The sequence below is a fragment of the Pimephales promelas genome, chromosome 5 (assembly GCF_988280905.1).
Source record: "Pimephales promelas chromosome 5, fPimPro1.hap1.1, whole genome shotgun sequence".
Taxonomy (NCBI): domain Eukaryota; kingdom Metazoa; phylum Chordata; class Actinopteri; order Cypriniformes; family Leuciscidae; genus Pimephales; species Pimephales promelas.
Window position 1 is genome coordinate 10393885 of NC_142773.1, and position 27988 is coordinate 10421872.

The 27988-nt window shown below is 38.0% G+C and overlaps 2 protein-coding genes across 7 annotated transcripts in view; one reads left to right on the forward strand and one right to left on the reverse strand.

Moving 5' to 3' along the window:
- The window catches only part of snap47 (synaptosome associated protein 47), a 253313-nt gene extending 250755 nt beyond the window's left edge, over window positions 1-2558 (reverse strand). For 2 of the 5 annotated variants that reach the window (XM_089130959.1, XM_089130958.1), the window contains exons 1-2: window positions 1871-2245; window positions 586-1122 (exon numbers count right to left, since the gene is read on the reverse strand). In XM_089130959.1, coding sequence (XP_088987085.1) covers window positions 586-1079 — 494 coding nt within the window. In that variant the 5' untranslated portion in view covers window positions 1080-1122; window positions 1871-2245. Of the gene's footprint in view, window positions 1-585; window positions 1123-1870; window positions 2250-2481 lie in introns of those variants that run through there. The other 3 variants (XM_039661875.2, XM_039661874.2, XM_089130960.1) reach the window with 3 other exon arrangements.
- Window positions 2559-2712: 154 nt separating this feature from the next.
- On the forward strand, window positions 2713-24806 carry jmjd4 (jumonji domain containing 4). Of its 2 annotated transcripts, none has more exons than XM_039661872.2 (6): window positions 2713-2965; window positions 3340-3505; window positions 3633-3758; window positions 4327-4594; window positions 8903-9049; window positions 24439-24806. In XM_039661872.2, exons 1-6 carry the CDS (start codon window positions 2713-2715, stop codon window positions 24745-24747), a joined length of 1269 nt encoding a protein of 422 aa, XP_039517806.2. In that variant the 3' UTR covers window positions 24748-24806. The 2 variants fall into 2 exon arrangements, with proteins under 2 accessions (XP_039517806.2, XP_039517807.1); XM_039661873.2 differs by lacking the exon at window positions 24439-24806 and adding an exon at window positions 9714-11642.
- The last annotated feature ends 3182 nt before the right edge of the window (window positions 24807-27988 follow it).

The following is a 27988-nucleotide window of genomic DNA, read 5'->3' on the forward strand; positions in this document are numbered from 1 at the left end:
GCTTAATGTTGTTCAGTCTGTTAGCAATTAAAGAAAAAAACACTTAAACAAAATATGGACAGGTCAATGTGTCTGTATAATTTTTGGTCCCAAATGTTTATCAATTTTACTGGTAGTCCACGGTATGAAGAATTGTTGGTTATTATGTCACAGTTTACTTTATTTTGCTATCCTCATATTACTATCCTCATGTTATACATTAATGAACTATAGTGTCCTGCACCCACTAGTAAAAAAAATATCAAAAATTATATCTGGTGTCTGAATAATTTTTGTTTTGACTATGTATCAATCAATAGTGTATGGAAGAACCATAGAAGAACCATTTTTGGTTTCCCAAAGAACCTTTCAGTGAATAGTCCTTAAAAAAAACAATCATTTATTCTTAGTGTGAAGAACATGTTAAAAATCTAAAGAACATTTTAAGGAATGAATGAATAAACTTCTTTTTTTTTTCTTTTTGAAAGGTTCTTTGGATGTTAAAGGTTCTACATGAAACCACAGATGCCAATAAAGAACATTTATTTTCAAGAGTGTATCTACCAAAGTTGAATATTTAGGATTTGGAATCTGAGCAAAACCTACTTATCTGCCACACTCAAGTCTGATTCAATCTTGTCCAGGCCCTGAATCATGTTGTCAAACTGCTCTCCCTGGTGGTACAGGACTTTTCCAGTATCCTCCAACCTCCGTTGAGCTCCAGACATCAGGCTGATCAGCTCCTGGCCCTTACTGAGAGGAGCTTCAGCTCCCTGTGGCTCTGTGGGTGACAGCAGCCGTTCTCTCCAGAAGTGCACTAGCACATGGAAAACGGTAGTACGGCAAGGCCTGAGAGACCCAAACCAGTGCTTGATGTTTCCCTGCTCCAACACAGTAAGAGCACTAAAGATTAGGCTGGAGGACTCCATCTTAATCTCCATGATTCGCGAGAGCCTTAGGCTAGTCAGATTCTCTTGTTTTTCCTCAGAGGTGAAGCGCAGGGTGGTGCGGGTTAAGGAGAGAATACCACTGGCCCAGCGTTTCTCACTGTTGATGTAATAAGAGCCGGGCCAACTATGGATGGATACCTCCTGGCTCATCTTTTTGTGATGATTTGGAACTACCCTGACTTAGGGAGGTCACCTGTCAAGTGAGCGATGTAAATAATAAATTATTAAGTAATCATCACCAGACACTTCTACCTACATCAAAAGTATATTATTTCCTCACCCTCATATTGTTCTAAACCTGTACAGGGGGTCCACTGGATGTAAAATTATTTCAAATAATAGATTATTATTAATTAATATAAATATATTCAAACAAACTAACTTAATAAATCAATATGTGAACGGAATCTTTTTTGTCTTCTTTTTTTAATTTAAGAACAGCACAAAATGAATTAATTACACAATACACACAAACATAACACGAACATGTCCATGAAATAATTGAAAGAAGCGTTCAAAGATCATAAGTCATGATCTACTTTATGGATTGATCGATGATTGATGATCCATAAAGTGACCGAAAGTTTGCACAGTCTAAACTGTTAAGTCATCATCGTATATTTAAGACATTGACAGATCTGTATGTACAGATCAGATATATCCTACAGTTCTGTTAACGATATTATAGTTGGCCTTCGAGTCAAAAAAAGAGATGGAAATCTCTGCTTCAGAAACAGATCATGAAATGCCTGTAGAACACATTGAACGTATTGCTAATGTATGTGAGACATGAAACCAACACAGTACAGAAATGTAGCCTAAAATTATTTAAAGACCATCATTTACATTTATTTTTCAAGAGGTTCTGTATGCGCAGTAACAGTATGCTAGTGTGGTTGGCATTACATGTAATAAGGAAATAAACATAATTTATGTCATACCTTTATGATGATTTTGACTTTCAACTGACAGCTACGACAGGTTGTGACGTAAATCAAGCATTAAGATAAACAACATCCCTTCACATCGTAAAGAATTGGTTTGAAGTTCTCTGAAGGGTAAATCTCAGTCGGAAGCGAGACGTTTGCTGTTCCAGCTTAATGTTTCTCGGTATAAGAAGAAAAAACGCTAAAACAACATATTCCGGTCCCCTGTCGCATTGTATCGATGTAAACTATTTATGGTGTAAACCAAAGGCGGAACACAGCGGAGATTGTTTGGTGCGCTCATGTTTACACTCCGACGTGCAATATGAATAATTAAAGATTCCGCGCAAATGGTGATGGAGTATCATACATATCTATTTAAGGAAATTTACCTATAGTTATTTAGATATAATTAACTGATATTTAAAGAAGTTTTTATTTTGTTTTATTCTTTACGCACGAACTCGAGCTGATTGGAACTCGCACACTGAGTTGGTGTTCACGCGTTTTTTTTCCGGGTGGGCAACTGGATAGCCATTTTCAAAACTGGCGCAGAAAAACACTACTATTTTCGACTTGTATGCAAATAGAAAACATTAATCGGTTTGTATCGAAATTTGAATTACCCGTAAGCGTGAAGCTGCACCGTCGAAACGATTAGTTGGGCTTCTACAGCCTAAATATAACCACGCAAACCGGTCACTGGAAAGGAATGAGGCTGTTGAAATGTGTTGGCATTATCTTGAACTTATAATGTATAATAATGGAATAACGTTTTTAATTTTGTTTTTAATGGAATATCGTGCGGAAATGTTAATGTTAGTGAATAAACAAGGCTGAGCTCCTTCTGAGATGTCATGGATAGGGAAACCTTTCATAATTGCTGCAGTTTGGCCAAAATGCCCAGGCAGATCCATCAACAGCACTGCTCCTCTTATTTCATTGAGTACATAGAGAGAGAAACACCTTACTTTAAATTCTTCAAGAAGTATCTGATTCCGAATCAACCATGCATGTTCTCCAAAAAATTCACAGAAGATTGGAACTGCAGAAAAAATTGGGTCACGGTTGATGGAAAACCAAATTTACAAAGACTTCTGCGTGAATTTGGTGAGCAAAGAATGCTATTCTAATGTATTTTATTATACTTGCATTAACATGTCACATATTATAAGATGTGGACTTATTATGGACTTATTCTGTCATTTGTCCACAGAAAAAAATGACTGCACATTACAGAAATGTAATATTTCCCTATGCTCATTTGAAACATGCATTGCTGTTGACATTACTGATTATAATTACTTATTTGACTTATATAAAAGATTGTAATGTCATTTTGCTGTATATTGGTGAGTATCAATTTTTAAAAGTTGGCCAATTGAAAATAGTACCAAATCATGTATCCTAATAATGCATATCCTATTATGTATAACTGTGTCCTTAATAATTATATAATGTAATAGCCTAATTTTATTATACAGATGAGACTCCTGTTCCTGTTGCAAACTGCAGTGCAAAAGAATATAATTCCAACCCAAAGCAGATCATGCCTTTTAAGGAGTTTATCCAGTACTGGAGGGAGTACATACAGAATGGGCATTCTTCACCCAAAGGATGTCTTTACTTAAAGGACTGGCATATGCAGAGGTACAAGCATATAACCTAAGCTATTGCACAATATGTAGTAGTTTTGAATGGAATTAATAAGATTAGCTTGGAAACGTTGTATAAAATTCAAGGACGTTTATATGTCAAATATGTTTGTTGATTTTAGGAACTTCCCTGAGCATAATACTTACAAGAACCCAATTTACTTCTCCTCTGATTGGTTGAATGAATATTGGGACACATCTGAAGTGGATGATTATCGTTTTGTCTACATGGGACCTAAGGGGTCATGGTACCGTATGAATAAATGTCCACATACAGTTGGGTATAAAAGTCTGTGTTCATTTTGAAAGTCTGGTCAGTTTTTGTATTTTGAAAACCTAAATGTACAACAAAGGAACATTATGATGTAAAGTGAAGAAATATTTATGATTCTGCATTATTTGCAAAGTAATTTGCACAAAAGGTCAGATTCCATTGAAATACACAAAATGCTGTTTGGAACATTATTAAATAATTCAAATAGTTTGTCTTTAAAGCACACCAAGGGCAAACTACTAAAAAAAAACATACGTATGTTTTTTTTTTTTGTATAATTATTTGTATTGAAGTGTTATATTAAATTTGAAGGTTATAGAAGCATATTCACAAGACAAGTGTTCTCAGACTTTTGAACCCCAATGTAATTATAAGGCATTTTAATATAGTTTGTGCACTCCTTGCCATATGGTGCATTTGTTTGTTTGTTTTATAAAGTCAAAATATTTTACTAATTGTATTTTACTAATTTTATATATACTGTATGACCTACTTGTCACCCCTTTGGATGTCTATAGTAACATTTTTGTTCTTGCCTCTAGGACACCTTTCCATGCAGATGTATTTCGCTCTTACAGTTGGTCTGCCAACATCTGTGGACGCAAGAAATGGCTTCTGTACCCTCCAGGCCAAGAGGAGTTCCTCCGGGACTGTCATGGTAACTTAGCCTATGATGTTACAGCACCCGTACTTCAAGACAAAGGGCTGTATGCACAGTTTGAAGAGGCCTGTCAGCCTTTAGAGATCATTCAAGAAGCTGGGGAGATAATCTTTGTACCTAGTGGTTGGCATCATCAAGTTTACAATTTGGTAAGTAATAATAGTTTAATGGTGTCCAAATATGTAATATGTATTATAACAGGGGTGTCCAATTTTTGTCCTGGAGGGCCAATGTCCTGTCTCATGTACTTCGAGGAACAATATTGCTTAGTATGTTGCACAAGTGGCCACTACTGAAGGGAAAATACAAAAACGCAACAAAATTATCATAAAAACAAAACATTTTATTTTAATCCAAATCTTCAGAACCCATATTATTGTGAGACCCAAAATTAAGCCTTTAATCACAGATCTTCATCTCCATTCTTAGCAGTGACTGGAAACATAAAATCCCACACTTACGAATTCAAAATTTGCAGCCTCAAGCAGCTTTACAACAAAATATATCAAATGCTTATTGGCTCATTGGATAAGATTTTCAGTGATTACCAATTTAAATGGGTAAAAATATCCGCTCTTTACACAAAACTATTATAAACTGGGAATGCAACATCGTCATTGGACATTTTTTTGCAATAAATCAATTGTGGTTATATGTTTGTCTGTTATGTTTTTCTTTATACTGTATTTTAAAGAAATGGATATGGTTTAGAGGTGTGGGCAAACAAAAATTTGTTGTGGGCCATGACAAGACGGCCCCCGTGGTTAGACCTGTTTTGCAATACCATAGAAGTAATCACTGAAAAAAATGAGGAAAAATAAACATGGTCAAGTAACTAAACTTGGACTACTTGAGATGGATTGACCCAAAAGTAAAGTGATTAGATGGCTCAGGTGTGTTTGATCAAGTTTGGAGGTAAACTTTTCAGGATAGTGGCCCTCCTGGAGCAAAATTGAACACAAAATTGAAGATGATATCAAACTATAGGAGCGCCTCAGGCGTGAACGTCTGTCAGATTAACAGACCAATTGCTACAACAATCAGGGAGTCCCGCTTCCTTAGTATATAAGTGGCTGTAGCCCCCTACTGCGTCATTCTCGCTTTCTTTCCTGTAAAGATGAAACATTATTGCATTTACCATTTAACAGTTCATAGATGGAGTTGATCGGTAACATCACAAATGCATTAAATCCTATTGTAAAGTATTACTGGGCACTTCAGGGTTATTTCTATTCAGCACATTTTTTTTCTACAGTGAGCATTCAGTAAAACATTTTTCACATCCCAGTAAATACCTTGTGTACACTAGAGTGTATTAAATGAAAACAATCATGGATTTTACATTAGTATTACAACCATGATTAATTGTTTGCAACCTTATTTTTTTATGTTGTGTCTGTTCATTCAGAATATCCGCAATACTGGTTTATTTCTCACTGTGAGACATCGAACGGATGATAGAACGAGAACGTTAAGTTACTTGCATAATCCTGTTTCTCACCTAACCGCCCTTCTTGCAGACTTACAAGATATGAAGATAAGCTGAGAATGATGCGACAGCGGGCTGCAGTGAGTTATATACTAGGGAGGCGGGGCACTGTGATCGCTGTACCGATTGGTCTGTTAGTCAGGTGGTGTAATTGGAGCTTCCGCAGTCGGTCACGCCTGTTTTGTTCCCATAGTACTTCATACTTCACTTTTGTTATCTGAAAACAAGGGTTATGTAAGTAACCCACTAATAGTATAAGCTTGTGTTTTTTTTTGTGTGTGTTTTTTTTTGACTGTTGTAATTCTATTTATATTATTATAAAATCTGTTCCCTTTTGTTGTCACTCCGAGTTCCGTCTGATGACGATGAATGGGGTTTTGCTTAGAAAGCCTATCGACTTTGAGTATTACAAAACGAGCCAGTGGCAAAGAATAGCGTTTTGCATAGTTTATCTATCTCCGCATTACCTCGTGGGTATAAAAAGCAGGATGCCTCAACATGCAGGTATGTTTTCGCTTCAGAGCCAAGAGTTTTCTTCACTTCTGCAGCCTATTCTCTGATTATCTTTGAGAATTTCTAGACGAGCAGCTTCCAGTTGGTGTTGGTGTGATGGTGAGTTCCAGCGAGTTTCATATTCCTGCCTGCTGAACTGAACAGCGTGTGTGTTTCTCCCTGGGCGCTTCAGCTCTGCTAGATTCAACTGATGGGTGCGAGCGCTGTTTTGACGTGTTTGGACTTCGATCGCGCTCAGACAGCGCTCGTGGGTGTGTCACGTTCTCCCAGTGGGAACATGACCATTGCAATGTAACGGTCAAGACTCGATGAGCTCAATAGAGATCCCCTCATCCACATCCCGATCTATTTTTCTCCACGTGAGATAATACTTCGGCTGGTGGCCAGGGTGACCTAAGATGGTAGGTCTGGAACTAAACCGATGAAAATTCCTCGGTCCACACCCTGTCTTTCACATTGCAGCCCACGTGTTCCTGAGTGAGTTTGCGGACCCGCGGTCTCATTCGGTCCCCCGACTGATAAAATCGTGTATATCGCCGCATCACAAGGTGAGCTGGAGTCCTCTAGAGATGATGGCTCGTCTGTGCTGCTGTCCTCGGATGTGCTAGCATAACAAGTTTGATCCAGAGTTCCCAGCCATGCTTTCCCAAGATCCCTTAGTCAGGTGATGTCCACATGCGTGGTCAGACATCTCTGGCTTAACCTGGTGCGCGAGGCTGAGTGAACCCGTTTCCTCAACTCTTCCATATCCCAGACTGGCTATCCCAGGCTATCCCAGGCAAGGACTCTGCCCAACAGTATCCCAGGCTATCTCAGGCAAGGACTCTGCCCAACAGTTCTCGGCCGCCCAGAAGTGGACTGTGGCTATTTTGTCTGACCCCGCGGCCATCTGCTTCCAACCAGCCGCCGGCTCAGACGCCTCAGTCAGCTTGCCACCGAATGCGCCCTCCTGCGACTTACACCCCCTCCCCTTCTCCGAGCCTGTGTCCGCCCATGTACTCGCTTTAACGTCGATCCCACGTCAGGGATCTCAGATTTACGCAGGGCACTGGAAGACAGCTGTGAAGGTGGCCTGATTAGACTGGTATCCCCATTCGTCGTCATCTGACGGAACTCGGAGTGACAACGAAAGTTCAGACTTCCTGCCACCTTCCACTGTAACGCTAAAACAGCCGAGTTCAGTCTTGGCTCCTCAGCGAAGAAACATACCTGCATGTTGTGGCGTCCTCCTTTTTATACCCTCCTTTTTTTGCTATGCAAAATCCACAGACCCACGGCATTTCTTTGCCATTGGCTCCTTTTGTAATACTCAAAGTCGATAGGCTTTCTTAGCAAAACCCCATCTGTCGTCATCCAACGGAACGTCTCGGTTCCTTACTCAGGGAACGAGGGTTATATACGCAACCGAGATGTTATATCTATCTAAACATGCATTTTTAAGGCATACAATTTGAAATTGCTGCAGTTGTGCAGTAGGTCTCTTGGTCAGTAGGCTCTGGCTGCACTCACAGTACTGCACAGGTTGAATGTCTCACTTAGTTACACACTTTTTTCTCACATAAGCCCCTTTCACACAGAGATTCCGGAAAATACATGGATAATGTGACCCGGCATTTGTCCCGGGATTCTTTGATTTCGGTTCATTCACACTGCCAGTGATTTACCCGGATCTGTGAGTACGTTCACACACAACCCGTAAAAATCCCGGGAAGACACATGATGTCAGGAATCAAAACATGTCAAACATGTACACGCGCATACCGTTCCACAAAACTGGTGAACGATCTCAGCATCAGCGCGGATAGTGAGGAGCTCCTGGTCTCTGCTTCGTTCCAGTTTGCAGACATTTGTTCGTCCTTTTTTGTTGATGATGAACACAAACTTCTAAGAGCAACAGAGTCGCGCGATGGCACGACCGTCTTTACTATGACACACCCCTTACGGCATTGGTCCTGGCTTTTGTTCACACAGCGTGCTTTCCGGGACTAATTTCGGCAATGTTACTAGGTCCCCAACCCGGCATCGATGCCGGTATCAATCCCGGGTCGTGTTTGCGTTCACAAAGAAGGCGTTCAGGCAATTTCCCGGCAATTTCCCGGAATCAACGCACTGTGTGAAAGGGGTTTTAGTTACTTTGCAGCTTTTTTTTTGCAGAGAGCTGCATGAACTGGATTTGGTCTGTCAGAAATGAGAGACATACAAAATGTACAGTGCTGTGCCTAGGCCCCAGGACTGGAGTTGAAAACCACTGCTCTAGCTTTATATGGGTGAATCTAATGAAACTTGGGTCTTATTTCACTCAGTCAAAATAAAAATTGTATTTTGCTTAAAGAAGTAAAGTAAAATATTATTTTTGATATTTTGAAGACCCTGTCCCTAGTTATTATAGTATGTTAAAAACCTTTTTTTGACCAGCCTGCCATCTCAGTTTCGATAATGTATCTCTTAATAATAGGAGGATACCATTTCCATCAACCATAACTGGCTGAATGGCTGTAATTTGGACATCATGTGGCAGTTCCTGCAAGATGAACTTTCTTCTGTCCAGAGAGAAATTGAGGAATGGCGTGATACTATGGACACCTGGCATCAGCATTGTCAGGTAACTGTGTTTATTTTTTTACTAAAATGTTGGAAATTATTTACAAAAACAATATTTCATCACCGCTCCACCTCAGCGAACAAATAGGAGAAAGAGAAAAAACACGTAAACATTTGAAATGGGCCGCTATTGTAGCAGCAATATTACAATTTTAAAATATGTAGGCTATTGTGAACAACATTAAAAACACAAACGAAGCAGCTATATTTTTTAACCCATGTAAATAAGGTGCAGGCTGCATTAACTTGTTTCTGCTAATTTCCATATTTTTTAAAATGATATCCTTTTGAGAGAAAATGCAAGGCAAAAATATATTTAAAATATAGCATAGTAAAAATATGGAAAAATATAGTGCGTCTATCTTTTGCGTCTATTTTTATTTTAAAATAATTGATTTAAATAATAAAATAATATATAGAACATTATTTTCCTAGTTTTAAATGAAATACAAATATATTTGCATTATTCCAAGCATATGACATTTTATTACAGACAATTATACGACTGACCACGTGAGCAGCGCATTCCAACATAACAATTCCAACAAAAAATGGCCAGGCCAGAACAACAAACAAAAGATCACTACCTGATTGTAGAAAGCCTAATTAACCTGCAGAAACAAAGGCAAATAAACAAAATAACTGTTACCTTGCTTCCTAAATAGAAAACAAAGGAGAAAATGAGAACAGAAGAAAATGGCACCCGTCTCCCTACTGCTCCTTCACTCATTAGTGGATAAATGACAACATTAAGGACACTCGACTAGCAATGTCTCAACACTCTCACCCTCTTGGGAATCCTGCTTTAATACTGGCTCTTCTTGACATTGACGTGGAGCAGCTTGCAGATTCCATCACTAGATTTAGGAGAGGGAGGAGCACAGAAAACCAGACAAAACATAGAACAAAAACTACAACTCCCAGTTGGGTCATTGACAGCACACACAGTACAAAGAATGACAAGTTCTCCATAATTATAGAATACAAATGTCACAGTGTCTGGTTTGTGTTATCCACTAGACTAGGTCCTCTTCCCCACGGTGTAATCCTTTCATGTCATCCTGCATTCCCCTCAATTCTTGTCTGTACCAATCACTGTTCATTGCACTCAGCTGTTCCCCATAATCATTGTACCCAGCTGTTCCTTGTTTGTTCTTTGTTAGATCTGTGTGTATATATTCCCTGTCTGTGTCAGTATGTGTTATGGAGTCGTTGTTATATGTCACACCAACCTATCCAGCGGTATGTTTAGTAATATCAGAGAATGTCTAATTGAAGAGAATTGGCACTGGCTGGTTACTTCCGGGTTCTGGACTGGCTGCAGTAACGCGTCTCTGTCCATGCAGGGGCGCTCGCGGTCGAGTGCAGAATGAATGGGAGTCAAAGGGGTTTCACCCCCAGAAATCCACTTTTCTCAGGATGTAATTTTTTGTCAAGTAATTTGAAAGTTGCATTCAAAAGGGAGGGCTAAGAAAATACACTCAGCTGAAAATTGCATTTTTAAGTTCACTTATCTGTTCTAAAAATCCGTTCAAAAATGTGATGACGTCACACAATAGCAGAATGCTAGCGTGTTCCGGCCAACAACAGCCTAACCTTTAAGAAATCAAAAGGACATAAGCACTCGTTCGTTCGACTTTTGGCCTATAATCTATATTGAACTTGCGGAATCAACAATAAAATCTATTTTGATTTAACGACAAGCAGGTGAAAGAGACACATTTAGCCGTTTAGCCCCATAGACTCCGATTCATTCTGCACTCGCCCGCGATCACCTCCAGTGGAATTCTAATGGAACTGCAACCAAGATGATACACAATAGGGCTGATAGGAAGTAGGGTTGTGCCGATAGACGATAGTATCGTGTATCGACGATAGTCTGACATATCGCCGATGGCAGATGCCTTTGACGATATCAATACGATAATTGGCTCGTTTTACCATAATGTATTAAATTATTATTATTAGGCCTATTATTATTATTATAAAGCTAGTATTGTTATTAAATTTAGTATTATTATTGTAGCCTAAATTTACAACGACATCACCTCATAACAATTGCAACAACACACGCACTAATGAGGACTCCTCTAAGAGAATGTTTTTAAAACAGACTAAAAAACATCCCACATCAAAATTTAATTGCAAGGTGATCCATTCACAAATTATCAAGTGTGCTCGTTTTAACAGACGCAAAATTCAATTTCCTACAGATCCAAGATGAAAACGGCATCGTTGTTCGTCAGTATTTGTTTCCGTAACACATTAACAAAACGTTTAATGACACTAACACTAAAAACAATACAATTACTAAATAGTATTAATAATAATATCACTAAAATAGCATTATAGTTACCGTTATCATCGTCGTCTCTGAGGGAACGCGGCGTTAATGCAGATGCCGAAAGCAGTCCGTTTTTACTTTCACTTTCAGAGATTGAGCGCGTTTACATGCGACGACGTTCTTAACCTGATTATGTTGAATAAACTTGACAATGCATGTGGTCATGTAAACGTTTCCTTTATCAGAGTCAAGTCATAAGTATAAGTATAAACCGATCGACTCAGCTAGACGTTTGGCCCTTGCTCTTGTTTCTATCGGGATAACCAGTTAAAACACATTAACCCGCGTACTTCGTGCTTACTGCATGTGAAGTGCGCAGAGAGCGCACTGGTAGGGGGGCACATATCGCAAACTCCGACTTTTTCTGACCCAAGAAATTATTAAAAACGTGTTTTCATCTCGTGCAGAAATAGGCCCTAGTCAAAATGCTGCATGTAACGGCATGAGGATAGGCTAATGTGTCCGTAAATTTCCCGTTGACAAACAAAAGGATTAGGATCTCTCTTTTTTTTTTACCTCACTATACCAGGAAATAACCTGATCCTATTAATAAACACTCCACCTTTGCTAGAAAAATAGAAAAAAGATTCTCGTATATAAAACAAGCAAATTAATGAGTAGGCTAAATAATCAAGTTAATAATCAAATAAGTTAGCCCCGCCCCCTCACGATAATATCGTGTATCGCCGATCTCACAGGCTGACGATAGGACGATATGAAAATGGAGCATATCGCCCAACACTAATAGGAAGTGCCAAGGCTCTCCGTTAGATGGGCTCTGGTAATATCTCTTCCCCAGCCTCTAAAAGTTTTTTAAGGGGACCCGGTTGGTCAAGTTTCGCGGGACCCATGGTGGTCGCAGTGATTAGTACAGACAAGGATAGTGGGTAATGCAGTTCATGAAAGGATGACCCCGTGGGGAAGAGGTATCCACCCGGGGAAACCCGGGAACCAGGATATCCTAGTGGATACCCGGGGAAACACAAACTAGACACTGTGACAACAAATGCATATGTCCTTAGACGTTATCCTATGAAATATAAACTTGTTTCTCTGAGACCAATAAGGTAAACCTTATTCTGAATCAGAAAATAAGCTGAATGATTATTTGTTATTTACTGGCATCAGCTATACAAAATAATAATAATAATAAACTTTATTTTATAAAGCGCCTTTAAAAGCAACTTCTCAAAGCGCTGTACACAAAATAAGTAATACAAAGGTCAAATAATAAAAGTAACATCAACCATGAAATTCTTATTTATAAAAATATGCCGTAAAGGGGTCATGAACTGACTTTTTAAATTTTATTATATTGTTGTCTGAGGTCAACTTACAGTAGGTAGACAACCAGAATGTGGTTTTTACCGCCGCAGTTTTGCCGCGGCGGTAAAAGTTGAGGTGTATTTGCTGCCTTTGGCCGCTAAGAGGCGCTACAATCACAGACTTTGAAAAGTGTCCGTTTTTTTGTGTAATCTTCAGCTGCGCCGCAGCTCTTTCAGAGCAATTGAAAGATGGTAGCAGATCAATTCAAGTGAAACGTAGTTAAATTAATTAATCACAATACTGAAATTAAATTGAAAAAATAATGAAACCTTAAAACATTGCAGTCGAAACATATTAGGGTACATCAATGAGGCTTTACAATCGTATAAGACAACAATGCATTAGTAGTCTAGCGATAGCTGTGTGGTTAACGCATCATCCTCAACCTCATCGACCTCCAAACGACGTGAGATCGAACCTCGTTACATGCTGTTGACCGACAGCTTTTATGTTTTAGCCTACCGTTCTTGAAGCTTAAACAGATAGCTGTTTATTAGCGAGTTTATTTAGGCCTACTTAAAGTGTCCGACTTAATTTGCCACTTCTCATTGAGAGCTGAGGTCACAGATAAATTCAAGGTTAACACTCTAGCCTGTACTTTGGGAAGGGTGGGACGTGTCCCCACCACTTTTTGCCAGGGTCGATAATATTGTCCCCACCACTTTTGAAATCTTAGCTAACCGCATTCGTTTCATTCATCTAGTTCTGAAATGTGTTGTCTTTAATCGGACGTGAAATCACAAATCAATCCGAGGCGACGGTTTTGCAATCCGTCCGCTCAGTTTATAAACTGTAGGCTACACTCACGGATTCTTAAACTGTTCCCTCGGTTTAACAATTCGTGCCCACGGATTAATAAACCATACCCACGAGTTCCTAATCCGTGCTCTCAGATTTGTAAACCGTGCCCTCAGTTTTTGAAATCTGTACCCACAAATTCATAAACCGTGCCCAGGATTTCGCAATCCGTACTCACGGGTTTGTAATCCGGACTCGCGGATTTGTGGCTCGTTCGTCCCCAAGAATGTGCCGCATAATTCAACCAGGCCTCCTGTTTAGATGCGGGATGCATTGTTTTTTAAGAGCATATTGCAGGAAAAAAAAAATCGAAATTAATAGATAACCTTGTATGAAAATACCATATGAAAAGTTAATGCAGGATTTAAAATGTTTTAAAACAACATAAGGCCACTAATTTAGTAGATAAAGTGAGCGTTTCTTGGACTGCTAGTAAAAACGTCTTTTTTTTCCAACATCGCGTCATTTGACGTAATATCAGGGAGCCTCAGCTCAGTGAAGAGTAGGCTGGTATTCAGTGAGCGCGGTCGTCTGTCAGTGTGCTTTCGGTACTTTTTGTATTTTATTTTATTTTATTTTTTTATTTAACCTTTGTTTAACCAGGTAAAATCAGTTGAGAACAAGTTCTCATTTACAACTGTGACCTGGCCAAGACAAAGCGAAACAGTGCAATGAAAAACAACACAGAGGTAGACATAAAAACAAACAAAACATAAATTTAAAAAAAAATCCTTATAGAAAATCATAATGTAGTACAAAATACAATTAATTGTAAATATGAATAACAAACATGCAATCAGTAAACCAACCCATATGTAAAAGCAAAATATAATTTAAAAATAAGCACTATAAACAAGTGCAGTGATCGACAAACAGCTTTGACAGTTGATGTTTAAAATTGGTAAGGGAAACAGGAACCTCTAGTTTCAAGGATTTTTGCAATTCATTCCAGTCATAGGCAGCAGAGAACTGGAAGGAATGGCGACCAAGAGAAGTATAAGCCTTGGGGACAGCAAGTAAAATATACCTATTAGAGCGCATACTACGGGTGGATGCTGCTATGGTTACCAGGGAGCTAAGATAGGGCGGGAATATGCCTAATAAGGACTTATAGATGAGTTGAAGCCAATGTATTCGGCGGCGAGTATATAATGAAGGCCAGCAAATAAGTGAATAAAGATTACAGTGATGAGTAGTGTATGGAGCTTTGGTAACAAAACGGATAGCACTATGATAAATTACATCTAGTTTACCAAGTAGAGTTTTAGAGGCCATTTTGTAAATAACATCGCCAAAATCAAAGATTGGTAAGATGGTAAGTTTTACAAGGGAATGTTTGGCAGCATAGGTAAAAGATGCTTTATGACGAAATAGAAAGCCAATTCTAGATTTAATTTTGGATTGAAGATAATTGATGTGAATCTGAAAATCTAACCACACTCCTAAATATTTGTAAGAGTCCACATATTCTAAAACAGCCCCGTCAAGAGTAGTGATGTTAGTCTGGTTGGCAGCTATGGGCAAAGTTCAATTAAAAAGCATGCATTTAGTCTTACTAGCATTTAGTAACAGATGGAGGTCACGAAAAGCATATTGTATGGCATTGAAACTAGTTTGAAGGTTAGTTAACACACAATCCTTTTCTGATGTGCGTCTTTGAGCGACCGGTTTCAATGCGTCCCCTTTAAATAAAAAGGAGATGTGTCATACCCCGCCCGCTCTCCAGGTCGCTGAGTTCACGGTCGGTTCAACTCCCCCGTTCGGCCATTATTGTTGTAGTTTGATTAGAGATATACGATTATATACGATACCTTCAAAGAACATTTTTATTCACACTTTAATAAAATGTCAACAACAGAAGACTTGTCCTTCAAGCCTTACATATTCGAGCCAGAGCGAGCGAGTTGATAAAGACGACGACGAACCTGCAGAACAATGTGAGTTAACTGTTTTGTGTTATTAGTGAAAGTCGACTATTTCTCTTGTTAAAACAAGCACACTGACAAGATAAATGACTACGGTCTAATCTTACCACAAAAAAAATCTGTATTGACAATATGATACGTTTAGAAAAGCATCAGAAAACAATGCAGCTAAATGACCATTGATGAAACTCAAGAACAATAATACTGCAGACACAAACAAAACAAAAACAAAGAAAGACAAAGGTACTGCTAAACCATGACCACCATGTGTTTTAAGAAAGTAAAGTACTTTATTTTTATTAACGATATTTACATCTTATCGAAATGCTCTCTTCGTCTTCGTCGTATTATTATAGATGTCAAGAAGTCATTCTGTTGGATACTATTTTGTTCCTTCCTTAGTGTAAAATGGAAATATATATATTTTTTTATAAATACAAGCAAAAAAAAAAAAAAAACTAAATGGTGTACTGTAACAGTTTTAGAACTAGACAAATCTTTCTGCATAAATACCTAAATATAAAATTTAACTACAGTTATCCATGTTGAATCGGGCTTCGAACACATGTCATTATCATGTTCTAACCGTAAGTTCTACCACTCGGCCATGTGTTCACTTACAGAGAAATACCCAAACATATGTTTCTGCAGTGAGTATTCGCTCAAATGAGCAGGAAAACGTTTTGTCGTTAACCTATTGTGAGTGTAAGCCTACTTTACACGAAAACGTACACCTTTTAAAGTTTAAAAGATGATTTTATTTTAGCTGTTATGAGAAAAATAAATTCAAGTGAGCACCACCGCGTTTGTCGAGCACAATTAATGCCAGAATAAAACCTGATTTTACAATAGGCCTACACTGGGCGTGGTGTGTCAAAAAATACTCAATTATAAACTTCAATATTTCGTTCAAAACCACCTCAAAACAATTCGTGACATTTTAAAAAGCCGTGAATCAATGTATTAAGGCCACTGAAACTGAAACTGACATCTCTCAATACAGGAGCAGAAGCGCTGGTTCAGATTTTATTATTTGTTGTTTAAACATACGTGTTGCATATTTAAAAATAAATAAATATATATAGGCTATATATATTTGATATGGTCTAGGCTAATTATAGCATTGATTACTGTGCAGGGGGGATGTTTTTTTTAATTCTACATGGAACCCCATTAAGTTTTATTTTCTATATTTTTTGCATAACTGCTTTTGAAGATGTAAATTCAGTAAATCTGTTGGAAGAGATTTGTTCCTTAGTGTAAAATAGAAATGCATGGTCATTTTATTTTATAAATATAAGCAAAAAAACTAAATGGAGTTTTAGAACAAATCTTTCTGCATTAATAGCCTAAATATAAAATACAGCTACAGTAATTCATGTTTGATCAAGCTTCGAACCCATGTCATTGTAATAGTAGAACCGTAGGCCTATGTTCTACCATTCAGCCAGGTGTTCGCTCTAATGAGCAAGAAAAAGGTTTGTCGTTATGCCTATTGTGAATGTAGGCCTGGGCTACTTTAGGCTAAATGAAAAAGTTTTAAAATATGATTTTATTATAGCTGTGATGAGAAAAATAAATTCAAGTGAGCACCGCCGCGTTTGTCTAACAATATTAAGGCCACTGAAACTGAAACGCGCGCTGCATATTCAATACAGGCGCAGAAGCGCTGGTTCAGATTTTATTAGGCTATTTGTTGTTTAAACGTGCGTGTTGCATATTTAAAATATATATATATATATATATATACACATATTTGATATTGTCTATTTAGGCTAATTATAGCATTGATTACTGTGGAGGGGGAAATACCCCACCGGCAAATCGCAACTTGCTTAGCTTGGTTATTTTTTTATTTATTTTTTATTTTTTTATTTTTTTAAATCTACATGGATTTTTTTTTTTTAACATAACTGCTTTTGAAGATGTAAATTTAGTCAATCTGTTGGAAGAGATTTGTTCCTTAATGTAAAATAGAAATGCAAGGTAATTTTAATACATGTTTATGCGGGATTTAAAACAGTGTCATCAAAATGATCGTACCAAAGTTCTACCACTCGACCACGACTTTTCTCACTGACAAAAGCCCAGAAGTTCGGTTGTTCAGCAGTCAGTGTGCGCACACGAGATAAGCGCTCTTCAGTCTTTGCATTCCTCAATAATGTCATTGGGCAGCACTTTATTTTCGCTGACTGCGAGATAGGCCTATTTTAACTTTTGATTAATAAAATGTTCTCCTATAGCCTAAAAGTTTATATTCTTGTTAAAGCTATATTCTATTTAAAATGTAGGCGACCTACGTTTTGCTTTCGCTAAATGTCCCTTTGCGCCACCTGGTGGTCATTTCGCCACAGACTTTGAAATACTGCTGGTTTATTTTAAGTTTATACACTTGCCGCGGCGGTAAACGACATTCTGGTTGTCCACCTACTGTATGATGTTCGCTTGGTTTTTGCATTCAAAAACATCAAAATGAATAAGTAATAGGCTTTTCTGTACCCAAGTTTTGAGCCTACCTGAAAAACGTTGGGTTTTTATGGGCGTCTCGCTCTGAAGACTTGGAAGTAATTCGACCCAGAGTCCGTGTGTTGCACAATTCCTGTCAGATCCAATATAGACGGCATAGCACCGTTGTTCTTTAATCTTAATCGGTCTGCAAATACAGTCTTGTTTACAAAACAATCCTCAGTGAAATGAAGCGAACAGACGGTTTTAGCCTCATCAGCTGGAGTGGAACGTCATTAAAAATAAAGTTTATCCATGCAGCCCTATTGGAATCCAGAGGAAGCTTATGCAGCGACTGTCTTCTTCCACAACCAGGCGCTGGCTGCACAATATTTTGTATTGCTCGGTAGCTCGATCCAGTTTTTCATCATGAGGTAGGCCTATGTTATTTAGCTATGCGTGTAATGCACGAATCGGTGGGCGGGGCTAAAGCGGCCGTGTTGTAGTAGGCAGTAGCCGCGTTTCCACTGCCGGGCCAGGGCCGGGCCGTGCTAGTGCGTGCCAGGGCCAGTCGCGTTTCCACTGTCACTTCCGGGGCTTGATCGGGGCTTCCTCAGGGCCAACGGCCAGGATTTCTGGCCCGTCGAATACCTTGGGCCAGAGGGGGCCAGCTCGGGCTAGAGGCGTGCTCAAGGTAAAAGGCGGAGTTTATCGGTGTTATGGAACGTTATGATCTGAAGCAAGATGCACATAGGGATGTCCATGTTTAACCGATTAACCGTTTAAAATTGCATAACATTTTAATTTGAACGTATAGGCCTATGCCAAATGCTGCGCAACAATATATAGGCTAGCTATATCGACGAATTTTCAGACATTTGTTTGATTTTTTTTGCCCCTTAAACATTTAAAATATTTGACAAATTAATATAAAAAAATATATATATTTTACTGGTTTTCTGAGGCCAAATTAGAACCTGGAAATGATATTTTCCCCGCAGTGCTGAATGAGAAGAGACCACAGCCTACAGAAAGGGGATTTATGGGTGATTTATAGGCTATAATAAATGTGTCTGATAATAAAATAATATAAAATAACGAGGCATTAATTGTTTATTAATAAACTATTGTTTTCTAAATGATTTTCGGCTAAAAACATATCTCCATCTCCGGATGCATTTAGAGAGAAATTAAGCAAACATAGAAGATAGTGGCTTTCGATTCGAATTTGTTCGTTTTAAATTGGACATTTAAAGCTTTAATCTACAAAGGATATAACCCCTAAGCTTTAAATGTCCAAATTAAAACGAACAAATTCGAATGCGGTGGCTGTTTCAGGTCTCGCGCTTCAGTTCACGGAGATCATGAAGCGCGCCTTGATTAATTGTTAAAGCACAACGTTTTCTTGTTATAAATAAATGTATTTGCGAATAATGTATTATTATTTTCTGTATGACCAGAAATTAAAGAGTATTTTAAGTTGTTTCCACTAAAAGAAATGCAATGAAACTGTTCACATGGGCGTCTCGCAGCCATCAGTGCGTGCTCCACACACACTGGATATGCGCTGATATTTGTCAAAAATATTGTGTTTATTTGTGCTCTGTTCCTTTTTTGGATAAAGGCGTCTTCTACATATGCAGCCTAATAAAATGTTACAATAATGATGATGATGGTTATTATTATTATTATTTGCAGACACGGAGTTTTTGTGAAATGGACGTTTTGCTTATTTTCAATTGGCAATTTCAGTTTGAAGGGTGATGGAAATGCGGCTTTAACTGCTCCGTACTTGCTGCGTTTTATTTCTATAAATTAATTTCGTTTCAAATGGGGTCCAATCAGTTATTAAAGGTGTTAAAAATTTACTCTGTATCTCGAGGTTGCGGCGCGCACACTATGCACCGAGTATTAACCGATGGGCCTCGGTTAACGATTAATGAATAACTTGAAAACGTGCCCGCAGCCCTACTTGTTATATCGCGCAAAAAATCGCTGCTTGAAATGGAGAATCGCCTGTACTGGTCTCGGGACACTATTGCAGCCACTACGGCAGGTGAGTTAATGCTATCTTCCTAATTTACAAAATAAATTAATTCATAATACCCGCTGAAATGGGTTGGGTTTTATGACGTTTGATCCAGAAAGGCGTGTTAGGGGTGGGGTCTGGGGCAGCGCTGTGGGGCTACTGGCCCGGCAGTGGAAACGCAAGCCCGGTGCTTGAGGCCCGAGGCCACTAGCTCGGCCCGGCTCGCTGTTAGCTCTGGCCCAGCCCTAGCCCGGCAGTGGAAACGCGGCTATTGATCCTCTTCTAGTTGTGTTTTATCCTCTTTGACGTCATAGTTCCCCACTTTGAAAAATGAGTCGTTTGCTGGGGCTGGTGTCAATAAAAGCTTTTATTGGACTAACAAGGACGTTTTCAGTTCTGAAACTTACAGGATATTCTTATAATATGATGACCTCTTAGATGTAAACAGCTCAAGGAAAATTTGATTTCTCAGTTCATCACCCCTTTAAAGGGTTAGTTCGTCCAAAAATGACAATTCTGTCAGTAATTACACACCGTAATGTTGTTCCAACCCCGTAAGACTTTCATTCATCTTCAGAACACAAATTAAGATTTTGATTAAATCTGAGAGCTGGATCACTCCTCCATAGGCCTCTCATAGGGATCTAAACTGGCCAGCCCAAAAGTTATGAAAGACATTGTTAAAATAGTCCGAGTGACTACAGTGGCTCAATCTTAAGTTTATCAACGACAAGAATACTTTTTGTGTGCAAAACACAAACAAAAATAATGACTTTATTCAACTCTTCATTTCCGTCTCTGTGGGCCTCAACATTTCACAAAGTGAAACTACGCAAAGCTTCTAGGTTGTACGTCACACACATCACACACATGACCAGCATCGGCCAATAGTGTGCCTACGTGTGATGTGCAACCTAGAAGCTTTGCATAGTTTCTGAACGTGAAATGTCGAGGCCCACAGAGAAGGAAATTAATAGTTGAATAAAGTTGTTATTTTTCTTTGTTTTTTGTGCACAAAAAGTATTCTCGTCGCTTGATAAACTTTTTACTTAAGAAGCCTATGAAGGAGTGTTCCAGCTCTCAGATTTAATCAAAAATATCATAATTTGTGTTCCGAAGATGAACGAAAGTCTTACATGAGGGTGAGTAATTACTGACAGAATTTTCATTTTTGGGTGAACTAAGACTTAAAAGTCTACCTTTTAAAAATGTCATAGTTCTGAGATTCCCTAAGATCAAGAGGCAGAGAATTCCAAAGGACACAAGCATATGAAGAAAAAGCCCTGTCACCCATAGATCGTAAGCGTGTATGATTAACAACCAACAAGTTGGATTGTGAACATCGCAGTCTCCGATTTGGGGTATAGGAAATTAACAATTCAGATAAATAATAAGGAGCCAAGCCATGCAATGCTTTATATGGCAGCATCATAATTTTAAAATCAATTCGGGATCTGACTGGGAACCAGTGTTAAGACTCCAAACCTGGAGTAATATGATATAATATATTGATATAATAATATAATACCCTGGACCCAGTCAATATTCTGGCGGCCGAGTTCTGTACATATTGCAGTTTGTTGAGTGTGGATTTAGAGACTCCAGCTAAAAGGGCGTTACAGTAATCTATCCTAGAGACGGCAAAGGCATTCATCAGTTTTTCAGCTGCTGAGAAATTTAGCATAGGATGCAATCGTGCTGTTTCTGAGGTGAAAAAAAAGGATGATTTAACTATACTCTGAACAAAATAATCAAAGGAAAGACTATCAAAAATAACTCCAAGATTCCTCACTTTAGCTTGAGTCGCCAAGACAGAGCCACCAATAGTCAAAGATGACTATTGACAACCAGCTTTGTAAATTTGATGACGGGAACCAATAAGCATAACTTCAGTTTTACCACTGTTCAGACACTCACTTTTATCTCAGAAACACATGCGGAGAGAAAATCAACATCAAGGTGTTCACCAGATTTTGAGTGTACATAAATCTGCGTATCATCAAATGACCAAGTGGTGACAGATAAATATTAAACAGTGAAATAGAATTTAAAGCTTTTTAAAGCTTTCCCCGACACACCAAAATCTTGTTCAAGGCGGATGAGTAATAGATTATGATCAACAGTATCAAAAGCTGCTGGGTATCAAGAAGGATGAGAATGGAACAAAAAAGTCAGAAGCCATCAACAAATCATTGGTAACTTTGACCAAAGCGTTTCAATACTGTGGAATTTACGAAAACCTGACTGAAGAGGTTCAAAAAGGTTATTAATTTCAAGATGGTTACACAAATGAGAGGCAACAACACGCTCAAGTATAAAATCAGGAAATAACAGAATATAAAGACCCACCCACCTTCGTCCTATGCTCCAATTACAGCAATGATTAGGAAGAAAACATGGAGCCAAAACAAACACCAGAATTCAATACTTAATCAAACAATGCTTACAACAAATATCTTGAGTGCCGTTTCCTTTAACAATCACTATGTACACCACAAGTCACAAGTCAAGGAAGCCAGGAGAGCAGGGAGCCATGCATCTTTATTTCAGGAGTAACATTGGCTTATCAGGTCATCTCTCATTAGTAGCTCCTGAGGCCTGTTGCATGAAACTGGTTTCGGTTTGCGTTTACTGTAGTTTGAGCAAACTCTTGAATTTTCAGGCTCAAGAAGGTAGGTTGGTTTTTAGCGGGGTTCATCTCCATGGTAACTTAAACTACACGGCTAGCCTGCTCCGGAGCAGGTTTTATTCGGGACCAAAACTGGACCAATCAGCATGGGCAAAGTAACATGCATCTGATGCGAAAAAGCCACTCCCCCTGTATCTCTTGCTCCAAATTAAAGCAGTTTATAGTGAAAGAATTTTAGACACAAAATTGCCAAATATTTTGCTGCTAATTATTTATTATATTTATATTATATGAATTATATTTGTTTTAGGGCTGTGCAAAAATTAATTGCGATTAATCACATCCAAAATAAAAGTCTGTGTTTACATCATATATTTGTGTGTGCTGTATATAATTATTTTGTATATATAAATACCTATGCATGCATGTATATATTTAAGAATTATTTGAATTAAAAACACGTATATATAAATACCTATGCATGCATGTATATATTTTAATAATCTATATTATATAAATATAAATATTTTATATATGAATAACACATTTTCTTAAATATATATGCATGTGTGTGTATTTATATATACAAAATAATTATATACAGCACACACAAATATATTATGTAAACACAGACTTTTATTTTGGAGGCGATTAATCACAATTAATTTTTGCACAGCCCTAATTTTATTTATCATTTGTATAATATAGAATATTCATATAGGTATTATATGAATTGACAATTAATATTCAACTTTGCATTAAAATGTATATGAATATAGATTTAAACTAGTTTTAATATATGAAGCTTTTAAAGCTTATGAAGCTTTTAAAATGACTAATGACAACGTCTACATGTTGTCTTTTGAGCTCTTTGTGAACCAATATACATTATTTAAATAAATTGATTCACTTGCATTGATGTAGTTATATGATATAGATTTTTTTTCAACTGCATTCTCAAAGTTTCTATGCAGCAGCAGTGTTTATCTCTGCCTTATAAATGCATTTATAGTCGTGATATCTTTCATAATCTCTTAATTTTCAACAGAGAAGTGAATTGTGCAGCTCTCTCGCGAGAGGTCAATCAAACTGATGCGCTTCACGTTCCTTGTGATTGGCTGTTTACTGCACATGTGACACTTTCAGATGAGCACGCTTCAGAGTTAAACCCTGAGATGACAGAGAAAGTTTATACCAAGTGTTCAGAACCCGCTGAACCTGATCTAAACAAGGTCAGATTTCTGTGGTTTTGTCAACTCTATACCTACTCTCTGAGTTTGTTCAACTAGCTTTATACAACCGGCCACAGTGAGCAATTACAGCTTGAGAGTAAAAACAAGAGAGAAACACAAAACACCCTCCAAAGTCCTAATAAAAACACTTACATGAACACATGTAACAGCAGCGTCGTCTTCCAATGGTTGTGCTGGCCATATAGCATCTGCAAACAAATTAGCCTTTTTTTCTCAGAACCAACCTTTTTGGACATGCTTCGCAATGTTTGACATGCCCAAATAAATTAAACAAGAATAAGTATAACACAAGTAAGTGTCAAGGGTAACAGTTAACAATAAATGTACATTCATTAACTCAAATTAATCAATGCTGTAGAAGTGCAGATCATTATTAATTAATGTTAATTTCAATATTTACAAATACATTATTAAAATCAAAAGTTGTATTTGTTAACATTTGTTAATGCTCTGTGAACTAACATGAACAAAAAATAACGGCTGTATTTTTGTTAACTAACACATTTTAACTAACTAATTGTTAACTAATGAAACCTTATTGTAAAGCATTACCGTGTCAATCTTAAACCAGGTATTTTTGGCCACTGTAAACATAATTTTTGAATTCCTGTAATAATACATTAATTTATTTTCTATTTCAGGTGATCATGAAATCATGTACAGGAATCGATTATGCAGAGTTTGCCTCTTTCCTTAAGACTATTGCAAATACTCGAATGTCCTTTTTGAATTCATGTCCCAGAAATGCAGATAATTGCCAAGACCTCCTTGCAGAAAGTCTGTGTGCATTAGGCCCTCACCATGCAGCCTTTGACCTCCAGAGAGTATTGCAGATATTTGAAAGCATGCTTAGCAATGAAGACTTTATGAGACTGGACCCTTCAGCTCTGAGCTTCAAACCTGAGGAACTGCTTCAGGAGATCAGAGAGGCTGTTCGTACAATTGTATAACTATACTGTATGTGGAAGATCAACTACGGCAAATGTGTTAATAAATTATTTTAACAACATATTTGTGTTTTCATTGTTGTTTATGCTGTCATAATAAAAGTATCATGACAAATCGCAACCTTGTAATTATAAGGTTCTATCTGCATTCTGAGCAGTTTTGAGATATTGTGCATCAAAGTTTTTACATTCCATTCAACTTAGATAGAAACTTTTTTTTTTTTCTAAATGAGAATTCCCAAAATATACACAACATTGAAAAACACATAAATGTAAAGAAGTTGTCACCGGTAAGAATATGTGAATAACTCAATTTTAACAAAACAAAAAAAAAAATAAATAAAAAAATGTCAAGATGGAATCTTATAATTTCAAGGTGACAAAATATTGTGTTATTAACTTGGCATAAACTTAACAAAGGGTGTGTCAACATCATAAAATGACAACTTTTCAGCAGATGCAATTCTTTTACTTTCAGTAGTGTTTTTCAATAATCTTAAAAGTGCTGCGTATGAAAGAGCTTTTAATGTAAAGTTAATGTCTCACCCTTTTTGTAAATGTAATTGATGGATAGGGGGTTTTTTCTTTTTTTTTAAACAAAATAACTTAAGTGCTTCTAAAGTGTGAATCCAATTGACACTTTACTATCCAAGTGGCCATGGGAGAGGAATAGTAATGGAAGTGAACCGATGCAACTGCACTGATAGGTCACATGACAATGACAACATGATGATTTTACTAAATCAGGGCCCGTATTTCTAAAGATTCTGAGAATCCTCTCAGAGAGCTCCTAACTTGACCTAAAAATTCCTTGCCAGGAGTTTTAGCTTAGAAGGGATTCCAGGGCCCGTATCCCTAAAGAATTTTTGTGCAAAAAGTGGCTCCTACCGGCCAAATTCTAAGAAAATTCTCAGAGTCATGACGTTTTCTTAGAATTTCCCCTAAAAGTGACACCAAAATCCCAGGTAATATAAAAGCTATTCCTCAAGATTCCTAGTGCTTAAAAGGGCTCCTAAGGCGAGATCTGCTAAGAGCAGGGAAGAGGACTTTTAGTGGCTTAGGAGTTCCCCTAAGCAACTGCACAAAATGGCCATTCTCCATTTTCTGTGTTTGGAGGATATTTGTTAACAAGCCTTCATAAATAGACCAGCCAGCAATCACAGACATTGATAAAAGCTGAGCCGTGTTTCCCTCGTTAAGAACACACTGGGTTGTAACGTTGCAATTTCTAGTTAGTAGTAATAGGAGTACCACACTTTTGTAAATATATATGTGTTTTTTTTTTACAATCTCATATGCAATAAATCATATGCACTGTGTCAGAACGAGCTGTTCTAAGATTCAGCTCTTTGTGACGTAGAATTGGCTTTATGCCCAGCTGCACTACTTCCTGAACTTCAGCCAGCTTCTTGTTTCCTGTCTGCCATTATTGGCCAAATTGATTAATTCAGGTGTGTCTGATTATTGTTGCCATGACTACTGAGGTCAAGCACACCTGAATTAATCAATTTGGCCAATAATGGCAGACAGGAAACAAGGAGCTGGCTGAAGTTCAGGAAGTAGCGCAGCTGGGCATAAAGCCCATTGAGCAAGGGGTTTGATTGACAGTGTGGTTGTGGCATAGACGCCGCCCTCGGTGATCTGTACACATCATCCTCCATTGTTTCAACGACAGCCGATAAAGTCTCTTGGAAACGTAAACGTTCTGTCGCGGGTTAATCCTGTTGTTGTGGCTTAAAAGTTAATCCTCAACTGTGGATCGCCATCTACTATTTGCGATCCACCGTCACCACAGTAAGTGTATTTTATGATTTTTGAGCAAATAATCTTTTCAGTCAATGTCAGCCAATTCAACTACAAATGCGTCTAAAGTTGTTGTCGTCGTAGGATGTCTGTGTAGGCTATATAATTTAAACCTTGTTTGTATAGTATGTAACCACACGTTTGTAAATATATATATATTTAAAGATATTTTATTAAAAACTGCATATATGTGTGATGATGAGAGACAGACAGAGGACCCAAAAGCATTTGCAGCAAAAAGTCAGTTTAATGAACGGAAAGATGTCCACAGGTAAGGACCGTTCTCAAAATAATATATAGTTCTACAAAGGGAAACCCGCAGAGCAGGTAACAGGCGATACTCTCTTCCTTAGGGAGGACAGCGAGAGCGACGGATGAATAAGTCACCGAAGATCCACAAGCAGGCGTCAGACAGGGGCTCTGAAACAAGCACAGCTGAGTAGCGACAATGTAGCTGTGGAACAGACTCACAGTAGCTCAGTGCTGGACAGGAAAGGACTGGACAGGACTTCGCACGAGAGGTGACAAACACGTCTTGGCACTTGAAATAATCTGGCAAAGAGGTAGAGAAAAGCAGGAGTAAAAGTAGCAGACAGAATTAGAAAAAAGAGAGAGCAGGTGTGAAAGGATGATAAGATAACGAGCAGTAAGCAGCCGCAGCTGCGCTAATGAGAAAGCAGAGAAAGCAAGAAAGGAAGCAAAAACACAAAATGGCCAACAGAGGGAGACAAAGAACCAAGAGAAAGGACCAGGATCATGACAATATGTTGTTGTTCTGTAAGTTAGCCATCTTCTCACATTTGCCACAGAAGCACCTGTATGACAAGTAAACATGACGCAACAGGTCCCTCGCATAAGTGTAATTTCGCTTGTACGTAGCAAACTTTATCACAGAATGTGTATGTAGTTTCAAAATATTGTGCCAGCGTCAGTGTTTGTGTGCGTCTGTGTGTGTGTGTGTTTTGCACATCCGGACGCGATTACAACTCTATAAGTACATAAATGTATCAAATAACCATACCGAGACATACTGGTCCATTCTCATTTGTGTTTATTCTGCCGGAGTCTCTCCGTACTATTTATATATTCCGATTCAAACGTGCGCTGAATGACATTCAAAACAGCGGTTTCTCTCACTCTCTCAGTACCGACTGCCATAGGTATCAAGTTACGCCCTCATCCAAAGGCAGGACAGGCATATGCAGCTCATTTGCATTTAAAGCCGTATACCCCCGAAACAGCTCATTTTTAAGCAGGCCCCAAAATGACATTTTCAAATGGTTATAATAAATTAACTGTGGGGTATTTTGAGCTGAAACTTCACAAATACATTCTAGGGACACCAGAGACCAATATTACATCTTGTAAAAAGGGGCATAATAGGTGCCCTTTAACTGGGATTTTCGTGTCACTTTTAGGGGAAATTCTAAGTAAATGTTAT

What these genes read in the sequence shown, in the direction of transcription:
- jmjd4 (XM_039661872.2), top strand. Translation starts at nt 2,713, where the DNA reads ATGGATAGGGAAACCTTTCATAATTGCTGCAGTTTGGCCAAAATGCCC. An exon ending in ATGGGACCTAAGGGGTCATG is followed by an intron (nt 3,759 to 4,326) that starts GTACCGTATGAA and finishes TCTTGCCTCTAG; the next exon opens with GACACCTTTCCATGCAGATG. An exon ending in CCTGGCATCAGCATTGTCAG is followed by an intron (nt 9,050 to 24,438) that starts GTAACTGTGTTT and finishes TTTCTATTTCAG; the next exon opens with GTGATCATGAAATCATGTAC.